General features: G+C 41.8%; 1 protein-coding gene and 1 non-coding gene across 2 annotated transcripts in view; one reads left to right on the plus strand and one right to left on the minus strand.

Moving 5' to 3' along the window:
* The window catches only part of LOC145391639 (uncharacterized), a 113,006-nt gene extending 93,020 nt beyond the window's left edge, over positions 1-19,986 (plus strand). The window contains exons 3-6 of the mRNA XM_080266184.1: positions 13,556-13,741; positions 16,171-16,287; positions 19,119-19,216; positions 19,648-19,986. Coding sequence (XP_080122310.1) covers positions 13,556-13,741; positions 16,171-16,287; positions 19,119-19,216; positions 19,648-19,854 — 608 coding nt within the window. The 3' untranslated portion in view covers positions 19,855-19,986. The remainder of the gene's footprint in view (positions 1-13,555; positions 13,742-16,170; positions 16,288-19,118; positions 19,217-19,647) is intronic.
* TRNAL-CAG (transfer RNA leucine (anticodon CAG)) lies at positions 5,790-5,873 on the minus strand. The gene has a single exon. It is a non-coding gene; the product is annotated as a tRNA-Leu (tRNA).
* Positions 19,987-21,203: the final 1,217 nt, after the last annotated feature.

The raw sequence follows: 21,203 nt of genomic DNA on the forward strand, positions 1-21,203 counted from the left end.
TTTACGTCGATGGTTGCGTGTTGTAGTCCAGGGTGATGGTCTTCAGGTGCTATCCTTGTCAGTTACGTGCGTCGCTGGGTGGTATCCATTGTAATACTTCGCTAACACTGATGAGAGACTAATGTGTAAGCGAAGGAGGGTGGCAAGGAAGTGTGTGTGTCTGTGTGTGTGTGTGTGTAGTGGTAATGCTTGTGATAAAGATCCCTACCCCCCTCCCCAAACACCTACCAACGGTGACTTAATCCCTTCACAGAGAGAGAGAGAGAGAGAATAGCTCTCAATCTCACTCTCTTCCATCACTGCCTTCTGTTTATAATTACAGGCCTCATATGTTTCCAATACAGTCACCCCTGCCAGACGACACACACACACACACACACACACACACACACACACACACACACACACACACACACACACACACACACACACACACACACACACACACACTCTCTCTCTCTCTCTCTCTCTCTCTCTCTCTCTCTCTCTCTCAGCACCTTCAAGTATTCCTTCTTTTTCCTTTTTATTTCATTTACTAATCCACTGTCGCTGCCACGGGACGATTTTTTCAACCCTGGCACTAAAATGACTCAGTGCCACCAAATCTGTCTTCGTTATTGCAGTGCCGCGACAGTGCCAGGGAGGGGGATTCACACACGCTCTAACAGTGCCTCTAGAATGCCATCACGATCCAGCAGTGCCACCAGATACACACACAAAAAAGTTTCATTATAGCGATTCGTACATGTTAAGGAAGTTTCATGAGTGCCATCAAAATTACACCACTCTAGCGCCATCTTGTCTACTAACACAGTGCCACTACAGGGTAATTACAGTGCCACAGGGTCTTCACAGTGCCATCAGAGCTTCTTAATTAGTGACATTACGTCTTTATATACGTTAAAACAGTGCCAAAGCAGTGCCATTTAATCAATACTTTATTAACATCATTACATTTTCTCTTGTTCGCATCCCTTAACTCGGCCCAGATTTTCGTCCTTTAGCAGCTTTTTTCACGCAGCGCTGTGCTGAAAAAAATTTACTATGGCTCTACATCCTTCCCTCAGCACTTCTTCGTGACTAGCATCATACTCGAGTGTTACTCTCATGTTATAGCTCAGCATTCAAGATTGTGTGATGACATTTTCTGGTCAGGATAAAGTGAATAGAGTATAATACACGTTAAGACTGTTTCATAATGGCCTTTCTTACACGTTAAAATAGTGCATTACGGTACTTTCAGAGTGCCATTACAGTGCCATCAGATTACTTATGTACATTGAAACAGTGCCATAACAATGCCATCATCACAACTCACACACGGTAGAACAGTGCCACAAGATCTATTTTTACACATTAAAGTGCCATCAAAGTTACTCAGGTACACTCGACAAGAGAAGTCCTGCCACTTTACCCACCTCTCTCTCCAGGGGCTTTGATTATCGGCCTCGTGAGTCAGCAGCAACTGGTACTGATTGCCTTATTTAGCCATAGATCAGTGTCACGCGGGTCATTTGCTTCGGCTTCGAGCGACTTATTTTCAATGACCGTAGACAGAAAAGCAGGAGAAATAACAGGATTTTAGTAATTGTACGTTATGCATGATACCCTAAAGTTGCTATCACCACAAATCACACATTAAAACAGTGCCTTCCGAGTGCCATAAGAGTGCCACTAGTGTCATCAGAGTGCCACTATAGTGTCATAAGTGCCGCTAGAGTGTCATAAGAGTGCCACTAGGGAGCCGTACACCTGCTCACGAAGGAGGAGAGAGGGTGAACTGTGTGGCACCTGCAGATCCGCCCTGGCACTGCCCCGCCCTACCCTGGCTTGGCACTGCCCCCGCCCCGCCCCACCAGTGCCAGTGCCAAGACAACCAGGACCGGTGCCAGGCCAGAATCACCACACCACACCACACCACACCACAATCTCGTCACACAGAGAGGAATAGGGAAAATCGTTATCATCATCATTCCATCATCTCTCTCTCTCTCTCTCTCTCTCTCTCTCTCTCTCTCTCTCTCTCTCACACACACACATACACACACACACACACACAACTTGAACCATTACCCCATTTAACCCCATTGCCTAGCTTCTGTTGTATTTAGCTTAGGAAAGTCCCGTCGTAATGAAGGGGTTAATGAACGTTATATCTACCCTGTCTAGTGTAAACAACAGATTGTAAGCTGAAAAAATTGGGAACAGATGATGCCATGTTAGTAAACGAATAAAAAAAAAAAAAAAAAAAGGTGACCGCCCGCTTTTAGCAAGGCGAGGCGATTTAGTTTTTGCCGGCGTGTGTCTGTGTGTATATATATCTGTTGCCAAAATATATCGAAAAATTGTTGACAAATTTTCACCAAATCATCAGGAAATAGCAACTATGTGGGTGTGAAGAAACCTATTAGTTTTGGTGTGAATTTGATCATAGACAACCAAATGCCAGCCGCCATATATTTTTTTGTATGGATTCTTCTTTTGTGAAACGTGGTGGGTGAAATTCTTAGCGTTTTGCGATTTTTTTGGTCAGTCGTGGTTTGTAGGTAGCTTGTATCTTACCCAGCAACATTATATTGGCGGGCGATTAGCATTCGGCCCCCCAATGCTTCTGTTTCACATAATTATATTCTAGCTAACTTGAAAGCTCATTTGTACTTAGAATACTCAGAACACATAGGTGCTTAGAAATGTAACACTTAAATACTTAAAAATACATAAACAGCAGTGAAACATACAAACACTCAAAGCCCTTACATCCGTAAAACATTCAGAGCATGTATAGGCTATGGACTTAAAACTCTTAAAAATTAGAAGCATTTTAAACACTTGCTTCGAAACACTTAAACACTTATATACTTAGAAACACCCAAATCGTTTGTACTTTAAAGCACTTAAGACAAATATATGCTTAGAAACAAAACATACATCTATCTATTGCCAGACGCCATAATCCCGTAAGGGGTGGCCATTTGACTTTCAGTTATTTGTTTTACGGGGAGGGGTACTAACCCTCCCCCGACCCACTTGCTGACACGTAGGGAGCACGTATGGTTTGGTTATATGGTTACCACCCAGCGTTGTAAATGGTTTCTTGGCTTATAGGAAACCATTTGGCTTGTCACTCAATGTAAAGCCACCTGTAAAGGAAAGAAAAACAATAAATAGTGACAGGAAAGATGGGAGAAATAGGAAGAGAGGAGGGCAGGCACAGAAAAAGAATGATAAAAGGTTAAGGAAGAAGTAGGCAGCACTACATCAAGTGAGTGGACGATGGTCGCCACCACCTACCACTACAAAAAACTCACATACCTCTAAACACTTAAACACCTAAAGAACTTAGAAACACAGACACTTACAAAACTTATAAAACATTCGTATACTTATAAACAGTGCCTTCAGGAGTGCCAGGCCTCTCAGGGCAGGGTGCCAGGGTGCCATTTTAGACAACCACGTCACACCAGATAATTAGAAACGCCTTACTCTTCGAACACTTATCAGGAAATACTTGGCTGATTTACTTTTCTGAGAAACGCATTTGAGTCTTCGAAACGTTTGCTTAAAAATACTTAAATGTTTACGTAGAAAAACTTAGAACAGTTACAGGGATATATTCTACAGATTTACCTTACTTGGAAATGCCTTAGATACTTTGAACCACATACCTACACATACTTAAACTCTTACTTAGAAAATATGAGAACGCTTGCTAGGAAATACTCTCAGCTGGAATATTGCTCACCCTTGTGGAGTGGATGTGGAGAGGTTGCACTAGAACAACTGGACACAATTCAGAACAAGGCTGTTAGAATTATTACTAACCCTACTGTTACAAATGAACATCTTCCCCTACAAGTAAGAAGGAATGTTACCTCCTTTGCATTATTTTACAGATACTTTTATGGCAAATGCTCAGACGATGTTGCGTCCATTGTGCCACCTCTCCATGCCTTCTCCCGCCTTACACGGGCATATAGTAGCGCTCATGTCTGGAATGTCACACTGCCGTATTGCACAACTACCTATCTGAATTCTTTTATTCCCCGAACTGCATCTCTTTGGAACTCGCTTCCCCAAAATAGTTTCACCCCAACTTCAACCTGTATCTATTCAAATTCAGCTGTTACAGATTTTTTATGAATGGAGGACACCTGTAATCTGGTGTATGGAGTTTTAAAGTTTGTGTTTCTTTCCTTTGTTCATCTTCTGTTAAAAAATATATATATATATATATATAGAAAATTATGTTTGTACTGAGTTTCAACATCAGGTGTCGTCAGCTTGTGCAATACTCAGTCCCTTCCGGTCCCCTTCTGGCGCCGGGCCCCGCCTAATCTCTCCGTAGGGCAGATAAGAATGCGAGGGACGGACTCCTGGTGGCACGGAACGCTTCGTAACACCTTTCTTGTTGCAGTTTATTTTAGTTCACACATCTCCATATTCCCTTATACTTTAATGATATAATGGAAATGGCCTTCGCTCCAGCAACATACAAAATGACACCAAGGAATAAATAAATAAATGATACTGAGGAATAAATCGCTATCGAACAGGCGTTACGAATTATCCAGAGCCAGGTGAAGGAGCGGAGAAAAAAAAAAAAAAAAAAGATGGTCTACGGGGAAATAGAATGGTGCAACTTTTTTTTTTTTTTTTTTTTAAGGAAGAAAGGAGCAAAGGCTAATAAGGGGCTTGACATGGGTAAGGTAGGGCGTTGCCAGCACCAAAGATAACACTGATAGGAGAGCTGCAAGGGGGGGGCGGCAAGATAAGTTTTTTTCTCATCTGCGTTGTGAGAGTGGGGGTTCGTTGTCGTTGTTGTTGTTATTATTATTATTATTATTATTATTATTATTATTATTATTATTATTATTGTTGTCATTATTATTATTATTATTGTTGTTGTTGTCATTTGTCTTAGTCTATTGTTATTATTATTATTATTATTATTATTATTATTGTTGTTGTTGTTGTTATTTGTCTTTGATTATTATTATTATTATTATTATTATTATTATTATTCGTCCTAGCGTATTATTATTGTTATTGTATGATTATTGTTATTTGTCTTAGTCTGTTATTATTATTATTATTATTATTATTATTATTGTTATTGTTATTATGTATTTATTTTGCTTATTTATCAATGTACTTATTTCTTCTTCTTCTTCTTCGCCTTATTATTATTATTATTATTATTATTATTATTATTATTATTGTTATTATTATTATTATTATTATTATTATTATTATTATTATTACTACTACTACTACTATTATCATCTCACCTCCGCATCCTCATCCTCATCCTCATCTTCCATCTCCATACCCTCCTCCTCCTTATCCTCATCCTAATATATAGCGGCCTCAGGTTAATCTGGGAAGTGAACCCCGTGGACTGCAGGCTGGAGTCCTATCCGGCAGTCCACCATCTTCCTTTCGGGGAATAGGGTGGCATTTAGTGGACGTCTGTTATTTGTGTGTGTGTGTGTGTGTTTTGAGGGAACAGTCTTTTCTCGCTCGCAGGTCACAGTTTTCTTTCTGAACACTATTTTCTTCAAGGTCACAGTCTTCCCCTAGAACACGATGCTTTCTTCTAGGTCACAACCTTCCTCTTAGAACACGATATTTTCCAGGTCACAATTTTCTCCTAGAACACGATTTTTTATTCTAGGTCACAGTCTTCGCCTAGAACACGATACTTTCTTCAAGGCCACAATCTTTCCCTAGAACACTGTTTATTCTTCAGGGTCACAATCGTCGCCTAGAACAGGGCCTAAAAAAGCTAGTGTCAGGAGTGGGATTCGAACCCACGCCCGGAAGACCGGACTGCGACCTGAACGCAGCGCCTTGGACCGCTCGGCCATCCTGACTTACGAAAGGAAAATTATCTTATGCTAATTTTGTTTTCGTAGCTAAGATATATTTTTTTCGATTTGTTTCTTTAATATTTTTTTCTTTTCGTAGCTAAGACTTGCATTTTATTTCATTTTACGTTTTTTTCCTAAGATTTATTGTCATTTTATTTACGACGTTTATTTTCCTTCGTAACTAAGATTTATTTATTTATTTTGGGATGAACATGAGGTATTAACTTTCATTTCTCTCTCTCTCTCTCTCTCTCTCTCTCTCTCTCTCTCTGCCACCAAGTTCTATAAATAAATAAAAAAAACTCACTAAACTCTACGCTCTGAATCCTGACGTTTTCACTTATCTGAGTGGGAAACACACACACACACACACACACAATCATCTTCATTATCATCCTTATCATTATCAATATTTCTCACAATTTTTCATGTCCAAATCACCCCTCAGTTCTCTTTTGCCCCCTCCGTAACTTTATCATTATCATCAGCATCATCATTATCATCATCATCATCATTTCTTCTCACAATTTTTCACCTCCACCACCACCATCACCATCATCATCATCCTCTTCCTCATCATCATCATCATCGTCATTTCTTATCACAATTTTTGACCTCCATCACCACCACCACCACCACCATCATCATCATCGTCATCAGTTCTTCTCACAATTTTTCACCATCACCACCACCACCACCATCCTCCTCCTCCTCCTCATCATCATCATCATCATCATCATCATCATCATCATCATTATCACCACCACCACCACCACCATCCTTCTCCTCCTCATGATCTTCCTCACTTCTCACATGCCCCCTTTCCCCCCCCCCCCACGACCTCCTTTCTCTCTCTCTACCTTCGTCATTTGCCGTTTCTATCATAATATTATTTTTTCAGGGGAAAAAATTGAGTAAACAGGACATTGTTGAAGAATTTCCTCTACCTGATGGAGTTGGGGATCTGGTGTGACTCTTACCTTGTGTGTTTACGTTTTGCTAGCCAACTCTCTCTCTCTCTCTCTCTCTCTCTCTCTCTCTCTCTCTCTCTCTCTCGCTCTCGTGGTGTCGTATCTGGTTCGGCTCACCTTCTTTGTTTACGTTTATTATGCCAAATCCTCTCTCTCTCTCTCTCTCTCTCTCTCTCTCTCTCTCTCTCTCTCTCTCTCGCTCTAAGATTTTTTCGTTTTTAACTTACTGGACCCCATTATTAAACTCTTCATTCCTCTGACTTATATTATTTTTTTTAATCCATCCACAACCAGACGATTTTATTCAACTTGTGAGAGACTGACGTGGAGAGTTTAGATGTTGCCTTCATTAACCCCTTCAGTACGAGAGGTAATTTTTAGGTTATTAACGATGATGATGATGATAGTGGTGGTGGTGATGATGATGATGATGGTGGTGGTGATGGTGGTGGTTTGTGGTACTGGTGATGATTGTGATGCTGGTGGTGGTGGTGGTGACAGTGATGCTGGTGGTGGTGGTGGTGGTGACAGTGATGCTGGTGGTGGTGGTGGTGACAGTGATGCTGGTGGTGGTGGTGGTGACAGTGATGCTGGTGGTGGTGGTGGTGACAGTGATGCTGGTGGTGGTGGCAGTGGTGATGCTGGTGGTGGTGGTGGTGACAGTGATGCTGGTGGTGGTGGTGGTGACAGTGATGCTGGTGGTGGTGGTGGTGACAGTGATGCTGGTGGTGGTGGCAGTGGTGATGCTGGTGGTGGTAGCGGTGGTAATGGTGACAGTGATGATGGTGATGGTGGTGGTGGTGGTGGTAATAATGATGGAGGTAATATCACTTCTCTGTGTACTTATTTGATGACGAAAGGGACAGGGTGACATGGAGGCGATTTGTTTGTGGCCACTTCATATGGGATATGGCATCTGGCTGTAGATAGATAGATAGATAATTTTTGTTCATGGGAATTTTAGGTATGTGATGAGCCTCAGTTTACACACAGGCTCCTATAACACTCAACTTTCCTCACTTGTCAGGGGTTAGTCTATCTGTTTATCTATCTTCCTGTCTGTCTGTCTGTCTATCTGTCTTTCTCTCTATCTATCATTCTATAATAGCCAGATGCCTTAATCCCGTAAGAGGTGGCCACAAACAAATCGCCTCCGTGTCACCCTGTCCCCTGCCATTACACTGCCCTTTCTGCAACTCACATGCTCCTCTCTCTTACATCTCTCCACTCCATCCCTCCATCTCATCCTCGGTCTCCCTATCTCTCCCCCGCTCCACATCACTCACATACACTCTCCTCGTTAGTCCCTCACTCTCCATCCATGGCGTTAGTATGAAAGGAATATTAGAACTGGCTTTAATTTATTCTCAGCTGACGTAGATGGTGTGGCGGTGCTGAGAATAAAAAGGTAGAATTATCAGGTAAAGGAAAGTGTTATTGATGAGTGTTGCAATCCGGAATAAGCTTTTGGTGTTTGTGTAGGTAATTATGCTGTACACTGATTTATTCCTTTTTTTGTAGCGTTAGTGCTGGTAGTCGATGTATGAGGGAGAGAGAGAGAGAGAGAGAGAGAGAGAGAGAGGACGGCCAAATAGCAAAGGATGATAGAGTTGAGGGACGAAGTAGCTGCAATTTCCTTTCTCCTCTGACTCATGTCCCTAAAAACACCGATAATAAACAAACTGCCATACTCACCGTTGTTTTGATTGGCTGGTACGCTCTCCTGCCCCGCCCCCGCCCACTCCTGCCCGCCCACCCGTGCTTTCCATGTGGGCGGGGTTCTGCACACGCCCACGCTGGGGGGAATAGGCGTGACGATGACTTGGTTATCATTTTTTTTCCTTAGTTTCTTATTATTGGTATTTATTTTTACTACAGTGTGCGTTGTGTGGTTTACATACTTTTTTAGTTTTTTATATTTCATTAATTTTTTACTTTGCGGCGAAGCCGAGAGGTCTGTAAGTGGCACACCTGGGGATCTTTTCTTTTTCTGCCTCTCTCCTTCAAGGAAATTTCTAACATCTGCTCTTCAGGAGCTCTGAGCGATTTTCTTGTGAAATACAAACTTGCTCAGCTTTAATTTTGAGTTGATATAACTTGTCAGCTGATGCGTCAGTTGACGCATCAGCTGACTGTCAGTTGATTTTCAATTCCAGCAGTAAGTAGACAGTTTAGCGACTTTCTTATGAAGTACGAAGTTGTTCAACTTGAAATTCCGAGTTGATTTGACATGTCAACTGTTGCATCAGCTGATGCAACAGTGTCGCCGCAGATCTACGAAGATAGTCACTTCTTATCTCTCTGCTATATTGTTTTTTTTTTCTTATTAGAGTATATGTTTTATTATTTACTTTGTTTTAGTTTCTTGAAAGTGGTATTTTTATGTTACCATTGCTTTGCATAGCACATACTACAAGAGCACATGTATTTGCCACACCACATTTCATAACAACAAGAATATAGCACAGTAGCACATTTGAGCACATAACAGTAGCACATTGTAGATTCAGTCACATCACAGCACTTTTAAACAGCACATTCTCAGTAGTACAATTGAAGTACACAGTAAAGTAGCACATTTTAGTACATTATAGTAGCACATTTTTGATCGTCACATCACAGCACTTTTAAATAGCACATTCTCAGTAGTACAATTCAAGTACGAAATTAGCACAATAGCACATGTAAGTAGGAGTACATAAGAAGCGACTAAGATCAGGTGTAATGGACGGGAAATACGCAACATCGTTTTATATGCGAATTAAACTGCTCTTTAAGTCACTGCTGGTCGAGATAGGTCACTTAGGAATCGCTGAAGTAACAGTAGCAGTAGTACAGTAACACAAGGTAATGCTAGAGTAACAGTTTAGCACATTTAACGGCGGAGAAGGTAGCACATGACGAAGGGAGGGAGTGAGTGAGTGTGAAAATGAGAGAGTGAGTGAGTGTGCTACGTACACTACCGTTATATGTGATGTACTACTTGTAATGTCTCTCTCTCCCTGTTTCCTTACCCCTATCATACCTCATACCGCCACCATCACCCTCCCCCCTACCCAACCCCCTCGCCTACATAACTCCTCAACATCCCCCTTCACCCCCAACCCCCATATCACTGTTCCTCTTCCTCCTTTACCCCCCACCTCCCTCCCGGACCAAATTTATAATGATAATGGTAATAATAATAACTAGAAGTCTGAAATTCTGCAGCAGTATTCAGAGAACTACACATTCCTGATGAAAATATTTTTATCATTGTAGACCTAATATTAAAGGACTTTGGGGGTGACAATTTTTTTTCCGGATATTGACCTGTGACCTTGAGATCAAGGTCAAGGTCATGCAGACTATGCAGATCATGTTCACTCATGACCCACAACATTTCCACTGAATTTGGTCAGAATCGGCCAAGTACTTTCCGATTTAGCACTTTTAGACATGAGGCGACCATTTTAATTTTCCCCAGTATCTCAAAAATATTTGTTGGATCTTAATACCAGTACCCGAGTGCATTAGTATATATTGACGACTGCATACTGCAACATTGGCAAAGCAATCGATTCTGTGGTTTTTGCTGCACAGGAGAGCAAAGATTGAAAAAATAACATGGAGGACGCTAGTGCGGCGCTAGTGCTAGGAAACAAAATTTTGTGCTAAGCCTGCAACCAAGATACATCACTCCTGAAAATTTCAAGCTTTTTTCGCGAACGGTCTTGGTATGCCAGCCTTCTAGATCATAAAATAGTAATAACAATAAAATCTACGCTGTCAGTAAGAACTCCACATTCTGTGAGGTTCTTGATAATAATAATAATAATAATAATAATAATGATAATAATAATCATCATCATCATCAACATCATCATCATCATTTTCATTTCCTAAACTTTCCTTTGATTTTGAATCCTAGTTACTCGTATAGGAGTCTGGTACCTCTTTCTTAGCATTTTCTTAATTACACATATTCTTTCTTAAACATTACTAAGGCAAACTAAGTCGGTATTGGTAATATGCAAAGGGAAGGAATTTATATGAAAGACTTATTCCTAGCGCCAATTCTTAGATTCTTCGTGGCACTAATTCAACGCCAAGACGCATGACAAGGAATGCAAGGGAAACTGCAGGAGGTGGAGGAAATGGCATGGGAGAGAGAGAGAGAGAGAGAGAGGGAGGGAGGGGGGAGATAAGGTAGAAGAAATAGCACGGGAAAGGTAAAAGAGAGAGACAGACAGACAGACAGACTTAAGACACAATTAAGAAGTATAGTGAGGTGGGAAAGAATCTAATTATCGTAAAAATAAAAATAAATAAAAAATAGTAATCTTTTACAAGGAGAATATCGGAATTTAAAAAGGTATAATATCACCAGAAGGAAATATAAAGTGCTGGGAAGATTACAGTAGAATGGGTAGTTTGTCCCGGCATAGACTGTAACACGTAATATTAATTTTGCTCACTTTAAATGGATATTGCTTAAAATTACCTATAACACTACCTCTTTATCTGTCTGTCAGTTTGTCTATCTGTCTGTCTGTCTGTCTGTGTCTGTCTGTCTGTCTCTATCTATCTATAGCCTGACACCATAATCCAGTAAGGGGTGGCCGTTTGTCTTTGAGTTAGTTGTTTTACGGGGAGGGACACTAACCCTCCGCCAACCCACTTGCAGACACGTAGGGGACACGTATGGGTTGATTATATGGTTACCACCCAGCGTTGTAAATGGTATCTTGGCTTACGGGAAACCATTAGGCTTGTCACTCAGTGTAAAGCCACCTGGTAAGGAAAGAAGAGTAATAAAAAGTGACAGGAATGATGGGAGAAATAGGAAGAGAGAAGGGCAGGCACAGAAAAAGAATGATAAAGATGAAGTAAGAAGTAGGCAGCACTACATCAGGTGAGTGGATGATGGTCGCCACCACCTAAGTCTCTCCTAAACTGAACAAAATCAACATGAATATAGGTGATTAGGAGTCTTTCTCGGGTAGATAGATAGATAGATAGGTAGGTAGGTAGGTAGATAGAGATAGAGAAAAATAGAATTACAAGCGCACACACACACACACACACACACACACACACACACACACACACACACACACACACACACACACACACACACACACACACACACGTAGCGATGTAAATTAGGTTTTATCTTAATCTTGATAAGAAAAATATACGTGTGATAATTGCCTCTCTCTCTCTCTCTCTCTCTCTCGCTCGCTCGCTCGCGCGCGCGCGCCTCCCCTCCCCTCCCCTCCCCTCCCCTCCCCTGCCCCCCCCTTCATTTCCCCCTCTCCCCTTCTCTTCCTCTCTCTCCCTCTCCACTTGTCCTTCTCTTTCTACCCCTCAAGCCTTCATCCCCCCCCTCTTTTTTTTCTTCCCTTCCCCTCCCCTCCCCCACCACATCTCTTCCCCTCCCCCCCCTCCCCACCCACCTGCACCTCACCTTGCCTCTCCCCTATATAATATTTACCTCCCAGCCTCCACCCTCACCTGCCATCATCACCTTCCCTTAACCTACATTCCTTAGTCCCCTCTCACCCTTCCCTCACCCCCCTTACCCCCTCTAACTCTCCCCCACCCCCCTCACCCCCTCCTCCTTCCCCTGGGTTCTCTCACTGTCTGTCTTCACTTATTTCCATTCCCTTTCCCCTCTTCACCCCCCCCTCTTTCTCCCTTCCCCTTCTCCTCTCACTCCCCTTCACCGTCCCTTTCCATCCCCCTTCTCTCATCTCCCTACCTTATCCCTCCCCTCACCCATTTCACTACTACTACTACTACTAAAATTACTACTACTACTACTACTACTACTACTGTCTTCCTCTCACTCGTAATCTTCTCTTTCCCCTCCCCCTTCCTCCCCTCCTTCCTCCCTCCCTCCCACCTTGTCTTTGCCATCTTCCTTCCCGCTCATCCTCCTCTCTCCACTTCCCCCTCCTTCCTCCCCCTACCCCCTCTCTTTCTCCCTTCCCCCTCCCCTACCTCTCACCTACCTTATCGTTGCTATCTTCCCTTCCCCTCCCTTTCCTCTCACCCTCCCTTTGTCCCTCTCCCCCATCTAACAGCACCACTACTCTCTCTCTCTCTCTCTCTCTCTCTCTCTCTCTCACACACACACACACACACACACACTACCACCAATAACAGCTCATTCCTATTCATCATCATCACCATCATCGTCAATCTCATCATCATAAAAATCATCATAATCATCATCTGCAACACCACCACCACCACCACCACCACTACTCCCACTACCACCACCACCACCACCATCATTACCACTAGCAATAAAACCCAACTAATTCATAATACAAACAGACAATTACTGATGCTTCTAATAATAGCCTATATGAGATAAGGAAGCAGGAAGTGGCATATCTTCCTCTTGAGATAACCTTCCTTATAAGAAGTGATGGTAGGGGGTTGATGTGGGTGGGCGGTGGGAGGGGAGGGGGATGTGTGTGTGTGTGTGTGTGTGTGTGTGTGTGTGTGTGTGTGTGTGTGTGTGTGTGTGTTATACCCTTACCAGCATACTCTCAGGTATTACTTAAATTTATCTGCCAGTTGGTATAGTTAAAAATATATCTTCATTCTACCTATGTTTTTATCTATCTACCTACAGTATCTCTCACCTGTCTTTGAGTCTTCAAGTAATCAACCCATATGTCTATCTATCTATGTATCTGTCTATCTCTCCATCTATTTCAGAGCTGGGTCTTCGTCTCACCACCACTACCCCCGGCGCCTCTGTTTTCCTCTTCGGGTCTGCGGACGTGAAAGGACGGGGCCTGGTGGAGAGGAGGAAGGGTGTGGGCTGGTTTCGGCGACCTGTGGACTATTCGGCTCTGCAGTACGATTTGGGGCCTCCACCTACGCCGAGATATGGACTGACAGGTTTGTTATTTATGTCTATGTGTGCTTACGTCCTGCCTAGGTAAACTCTTTCGCCTGTCTGTCAGTTTGTGCCTGTCTTTCTTGCTGGAAGTTTGCTCTCATTCAGCCTGTCCCAAAGAAGGGTGACCATTCCCAGCACTCTGACTATTGCCCAGTTGCCTTAACATCAAATATTTCTAAAGTTTTTAAATCTATTCTTAACAAAAACATTTTAAAACACCTTTCCTATCATATCCTTCTCTCTGATCGTCAGTATGGGTTCCGCCAGAGACGCTCCACTGCCGATCTTCTCACCTACTTTTCAGACTCCTGGTCATCCTCCTTTCGGAACCTGGGCGACAGCTTTGCCACTGCATTTGACATCTCAAAGGCTTTCGATCGAGTCTGGCATAAATCTTTAAGTTCCAAACTGCCCTCTTACGGTTTCAATCCTACTATCTGTGCCTTCAACTCTAACTTCTTTTCTGGGCATTCTGTAGCTGCTGTTGTAATGGCCACTGTTCTCCTAGAGCTGTCAGTAGTGGTGTTCCTCAGAGATCTATCCTACCACCAACTCTCTTCCTTTTATTCATCAGTGATCTTTTAAGCTGTACATCTAACTCAATCCACTCATACGCTGATGATTCCTCCCTTCATCTATCCATTCGCATCCCGCAACGTCCATGTCAGCAGTTACTTCAACAAACAAGGGATGAGGCTATGGCACACCTAATGGCTGACTTGGTAACTTCTTTTCTGGGCATTCTGTAGCTGCTGTTGTAATGGCCACTGTTCTCCTAGAGCTGTCAGTAGTGGTGTTCCTCAGAGATCTATCCTACCACCAACTCTCTTCCTTTTATTCATCAGTGATCTTTTAAGCTGTACATCTAACTCAATCCACTCATACGCTGATGATTCCTCCCTTCATCTATCCATTCGCATCCCGCAACGTCCATGTCAGCAGTTACTTCAACAAACAAGGGATGAGGCTATGGCACACCTAATGGCTGACTTGGTAACTTCTTTTCTGGGCATTCTGTAGCTGCTGTTGTAATGGCCACTGTTCTCCTAGAGCTGTCAGTAGTGGTGTTCCTCAGAGATCTGTCCTACCACCAACTCTCTTCCTTTTATTCATCAGTGATCTTCTAAGCTGTACATCTAACTCAATCCACTCATACGCTGATGATTCCTCCCTTCATCTATCCATTCGCTTCCCGCAACGTCCATGTCAGCAGTTACTTCAACAAACAAGGGATGAGGCTATGGCACACCTAATGGCTGACTTGGCTCATATCTCTGACTGGGGTAAAAGTAGTCTTGTTGTTTTTAATGCATCAGAAACTCTGTTTTTACATCTTTCAACCCGACATAATGTTCCGCAAGAGTATCATCTAATTTTTAACAATATCCAATTCTTGGAAGCAGATTTTAGAGGTAATATGATCTTTCCAAGATAAAGCCTGAGAGAATGAAACCCCAAATATGTTTAAAGATGGTGCAGAATTGAGTTTCCTAAGCCGACTCCGTGCCTCCTTTACCCTTGCACAGTTGTTGACTTTATACATGGATTTATTCGCCCCTGTGTAGAGTACAGCTCTCGTGTGTGGGGTGGCTCCTTACACACAACTCTTCTCAACTAGGTGGAGTCAAAGGCTTTTCGTCTCATAAACTCTCCTCCTCTTAGTGGCTCCTTTCACCGCACTGTTCCATCTTTATCGCTTTTCTGTCGCTACTTCAATGGTCACTGCTCCTCTGAACTGTCTGCTTGCATCTCTTCATCACTACGGCGGGCGCTTAGCACACGTCTAGCAACAAACTCTCATACCTTTTCTGTCCAGCTCTCAAATGCAAGAGTTAACCGTTACTCCCAGACCATGTATGCAACAGATCAACTCTGGAACTGCCTTCCTCTGTCTATATTTCCTGCTGTCTGTGACCTCTAGTCTTTTAAACGCAGTGTGTCCAGGCATCTCGGAATGATCGGATCTGGAATGTAACGCTGCATTATCTTTTTACGTTTTCTTGGTGGGAACAATCTTTGCCGGCTTCTAGTCTTTGGTTCCTTCTTCCTTGCATATATATATATATATATATATATATATATATATATATATATATATATATATATATATATATATATTCTACACACTCACACACATAGTCCCTTACACACTCTTATGCACACTTCCACACCCATGTTCACCAACGCCGAGATATGGACTGCCTGGTTTGTTATTTTTGTCCATCTGTGTACATAGGCTTTCACACACACACACACACACACACACACACACACACACACACACACACACACACTTGTATTGACCAAAGCATTGGTGTTTGCCATAAATTGAAGACTTTTATCCACTCATGTAGGCCTTCATATATGTTTCCCTCATGTACGCCTTCTCACGTACTCCTCGCTCATGTAAACCTTCATGTACATACAGGTGTAGGTGCCGTGCCGTACATGATGAACGTGAACGTGACCTTGGACACCGATGACCTGACCTTAGGGCGACGTGTGGCCGCCTCTCTAAGGGCTACATCACCGGGGGGACTGCCAGGTGAGAGAGAGAGAGAGAAAGAGAGAGAGAGTTTTGTATTTATTCCTGTATGTCTTTTAGTCCACAAGTTACATAAAAAAGTTATTGATGTTTTTCAGTGAATTTTTGGGGGGGTATGGGTCATAGGCCAAGGAAGAGTTGATTAAATTTGGTGGTGATGTAAGTTGTCTGGTATAGGCATTGGCGGAGGCACGCACTCTGTGAGTGCTGTCTACTTGTTTTATATGGGTGTTTGTGTTTTTTCAATTCAAGTTGTCTGAGTGCTGTTTACTTGTTTGGGTGTTTATGTTTTTTCAATTAATTGTAGGTGTCTGGTGTTTACTTTTTTTTTTCCATTTAATTCGAGGTGAAGCGGTATTATTCATCATAGACTTCTTATTTATCATTGAGTACAAACCTAAGCATTTTAGGGAACGATGTCACACAAGGTCGTTGAGGGATAGGTACAAAAACAGGGGGAGGAATGCATACCGGAGTATAGAAAACGAGGAGCGAAAATCTTGAGTATCCCCTCCAAAATGCAAAAGAAAATTGCATAAATAAAGGAATTTTTTTTTTTTCTTTTTTTTCAGTGAGGGTTGTGTTTGATGAGATATGAAACTGTAATCTAGAGTGAACAAATGTGAGCTGCTATTGTACTGTTTTTAATCAAATTTGGTCCAGATTTTCATCCTTTTGCAACCTGTTTCACGTAGGTCTGTGACAGAAAAAGACTACTACGACTCTTCGTCTTTTCCATAGCACTTATTCGTGACCAACCTCATATTGTAGTGTAATCGATTGCAACAACTCAGCATTCACGGTGGAGAGAGTGGAGAGAAGGCAGTTTTAGGCCAAGTTAGAGTTTTAAAAAATATTAAGTGCAGACTGATGTTAGATAATATTTAGTGAGAAGAGAAGTCGTAATTTCCAGGTTCATAAGAACGAAAGCCTGGTAAATTGTAGGAGTTACCCTTCTTCATTAGTCAGTTTGGGGGATAATGAGAGATTGGAGGTGTGTGTGTGTGTGTGTGTGTGTGTGTAGAAACGGGCAGCGGATCCACCCACTCATATCAGTGCTAACTCTTGAAAGCATCCCTATCCAGTATCAGAAAAGATTTTATCCAGTGTAAATAGCATGAGAATTAATACTTCTGGTCTGATTATACCCATTTTACTCTAACTTGGCCTAAAATTACCATCTCCTCATCTTGGATACCGAGCTGAAAGGAGATTAACACAAGAATATAGTACTAGTCACGAAGAAGCGCTATGGAAATGATGTAGAGTCCTAGCATAATCTTACTCCACCATTGAGTTTGCGAATAGGAAAAAAAAAAAATCTGGGCCAGGTTAAGGTGAAAAACGTATACATACCAGCAGATGTGCTTGTTTCCCCCAGGTGTAAGAAGAATGCAGTGTTAGTAGGTGTAAGGTGTAAGAATATTACCCGGAGTGAGAGTATTACTAGCAGGCGTGTGAGGAATATTACTGTGATATTAATGAGTCTCAATCCTTGGTGGATACGGATGTGCATTTCATACTTTGCTTTTGCTGTTGGTGTTTTTCATACTCGCCTGTTTGTTTATGTTTACATCGGAGCGGTCACATTGCTGGCGAGTGGGATGGAGTGGCATATTAGTGTGAGTTATCTTTGTTCTAATTAGGTTAGGACAGACAAGTTATATTATATACTGAGGAAAGTGTGTATTTTCATACTGTTGAGTGATTTTGTGTGGTTATAATGCATGAACTCCATTATACAAATGACTTGTAAGGGATACTGTATTGTAGCTAAGAAGTTTGCGTCTTGCATTCAGACTGTACTCGAGAATTAAGTTGAGTAAAGCTTGGGCAGTAGCCAAGCGTTTCATTTGCACAATTACCAGGTGTGTGAGGAATATTAGCAGGTGTGAGGAATATTAGTAGGCATATGGGAGTAATATTAGCAGGTGTGTGAGTAATGTTAATAGGTGTGTGAATAGTATTAGCAGGTGTGTGAGAGTAACATTGTGTGAGAAATATTGATAGATATAAGGAGGTGTTAGAATAATAATAGCATGTCTAATTTTTTAAAGTTAGAAAGTGTTTTTAAAAGTGTTAGAAGTTTTTCTTGTTGTATCAATGTGCATATACAGTATTTCACAGGTTGTTGTTATTGTTGTTGTTATTATTATTATTATTATTATTATTACTACTACTACTACTACTACTACTACTACTACTACTACTACCACTACTACTACTACTACCACTACTACTACTACTATTATTATTATTATTACTTCCACTACTGCTGCTGCTACTACTACTATTACTACTACTACTACTACTACTGCTACTTTTTTTCTTCTTTTTTTTAAGATAACATCACATCTGTCCATTTGGGAATTATATTGTGAAGATCAAAAACCAACCCTCATAATACAGCTCATCATTTGGATTTGTAATGTGAAAGTTAACACTAACTCTCATATTACAATCCATTGGCCTTAAGTATGCCAACTGCTGCGGTTACCAACCATCTACTACTACTTTTATTATTTTATTTTTATTTTTTAATATTACATTGTTAACAAAGACATTTAATGTATTGGAGTCGCTGGTCTATGCAGCTCGACCACAGTTGCTTAGTACTCATAATCCATACCCGCCAGAGAGACAGGCCTGGGGGCTGATGATCTTGTGCCCCTGAGACATAGGAGTGCTGACCTCACGAGGGAGAATGACAGTCAACGTCTCATCCAAGCCATAACAGAACTTTACTACTACTGTTACAACTGTTATTATTATTATTATTGTTATTAATGTTATTATTATTATTATTAATATTATTATTACTATTATTTCAGGTGTACAAGCAATGGCATTCCCACATGAAGGCAAGATTGAGGTGGCTTGTAATGTTGACCTCCTACCGTCACACGTCATGGCTGCATCACAGCATACGGTACGTCACATCACATGTTATGTTGCATTTACACATGATTCATAACATTAATATGTTGTGGCTCTATCATCTCTTCTAATCCCCCATTCTTTTCACCTAATCCCTCAATCTTCTCTCCTAGTCCCCATTATTTTTGCCTAATCCCCCATTGTTTTCTCCTAATCCATCATTATTTTCACCTAATCTCCATTCTTTTCACCTAATCCCCCAATCTTTTCTCCTAATCTCCCATTCTTTTCTCCTAATCCTTCAAACTTTTTCCTTAATCCCCCATTCTTTTTTCCTGATCCTCCATTTTTTTCTCCTAATCCCCATTCTTTTTGCCAAATCCTTCATTCATTTTGCCTAGTCCCTAATTCTTTTCTCCAAATCTCCCATTGTTATTCTTCTAATCGTCCATTCATTTCTCCTAATCCTCCGTTCTTCCACAGATGATGAAGAGTTTGGGAGGGGAGTACATGTACACTCCTGCAGAAGTCATTGAAGGGAGCATCCTGACTGAAAGCGAGGGTGTTCAGACCATAGGCACCTCTCTAGTGGGCTTCTCTCCAGACCAGGCACGGACTCTGGCTCTAAACGCTCTATCCTCTGGCGTGGCGGAGTTTTGGCGTGTTCGTGGTGGCAAGAGGATGATGTAGTCACGATAGAGTCTAGGAGAGCTCTGTGTCACATATGTTTATGAGGTATGAGAAGGATGAAGTTGAGTGGGACAGAATGTAGGATGATATGATGTGGGGATAAAATTGATGATGATGTAGAGTCTACGAGAGCTCTGTCATGTATGGTCAAGAAGTTATGAGAAGAATTAAGTTGAGTGGGGAGATAAGTATGTGGCAAAAATTGACTGGGGATAGACTCAAGGATGATGTAAAGTGACAATTGAGAGAGAAGGGAAGGAAGTCGATGTACAGTCATGTCGCCTTAGGCGCAGTTAATTGGTTCTGGACAAAGCCCGTGCCATAGAAAACCACGCCATACAAATAACTAAACCTATGGGAAAAATTCAATTTGGTTCTAGACGTTCACCCAAAATCCCCCTTTTCTCCCCACTTTTCCCTATTTTTCCCCACTTTACACATGTGCACAAGCAATCAATCAAACAAAAGTGACAACCCACCTTAATCACTTCCTGTGTCGGTCCAAGTTGTCTCCAAGACCAAAACAAACACTATCAAAACCAATGCAGGTAGCATTACTCACGTACCGGTACAGTAAATCATTGCAACAACGACAATAATCACACTTGCATAACGTTGGCCTGGTGCTACACGATGTATACTGTAGTACGATGCTTGGCTGAGAGATGACGACAGCAGGGGGGCACACATTAACGAGTGGAAAAGACAAGGCTTTGAAGGGGTGGTGGGACTGCACAACTGAACCAAAACAATGCTCTTCATGCTGGGGCCGCCATCTTGCCTGAGATGAGCGACGGTCACCTTGCATGCCTAGCGCTTCGTACAGAATTTTACGATGGCAATATCGTTATGGTGGGAAATTCATCGTAAATTGGATTTTGGGGTGTAACTTTAAAGTTGTAGCGAATTATCGTATGCCAGTTCAACGTATAACGAGTAGTGACTGTACTGTATGTACCTGTACGATAGTGCTTAAGTGGAAGGGGTAGGGTCAGGGGTTCTGAGGCAAGAGGTACATTTCAAACCTTGCTGCCCCCACGTCATAGGTATAGTTTATGCACATGGTTCGTTTTTTTGGGGGGTCTGGCACATTGCCGTGTCATAGAAAACCATGCCATAGAAGCACGCCCCATAGGCGACTTGACTGTATAGGGAAATGTGTGGGGAAAATAATGAGAGAAGGATTAAAAAAAAAAAAAAAAAAAATCCATGTTATGGTACCCCAGCTCCCCTTCCAGCTCTACCCTCCAACCTGTACCTCTGTGTTCTTCAGTCAAAGACATAGAAGAGAAATTCAGTGATTGTGAAGGTTGATGTAGGATAGTTTAAGTTGAATTTTGTGCCTTAAT

This window comes from Coenobita brevimanus, chromosome 19 (assembly GCF_032717465.1).
Source record: "Coenobita brevimanus isolate Jiangsu-jjx chromosome 19, ASM3271746v2, whole genome shotgun sequence".
Taxonomy (NCBI): domain Eukaryota; kingdom Metazoa; phylum Arthropoda; class Malacostraca; order Decapoda; family Coenobitidae; genus Coenobita; species Coenobita brevimanus.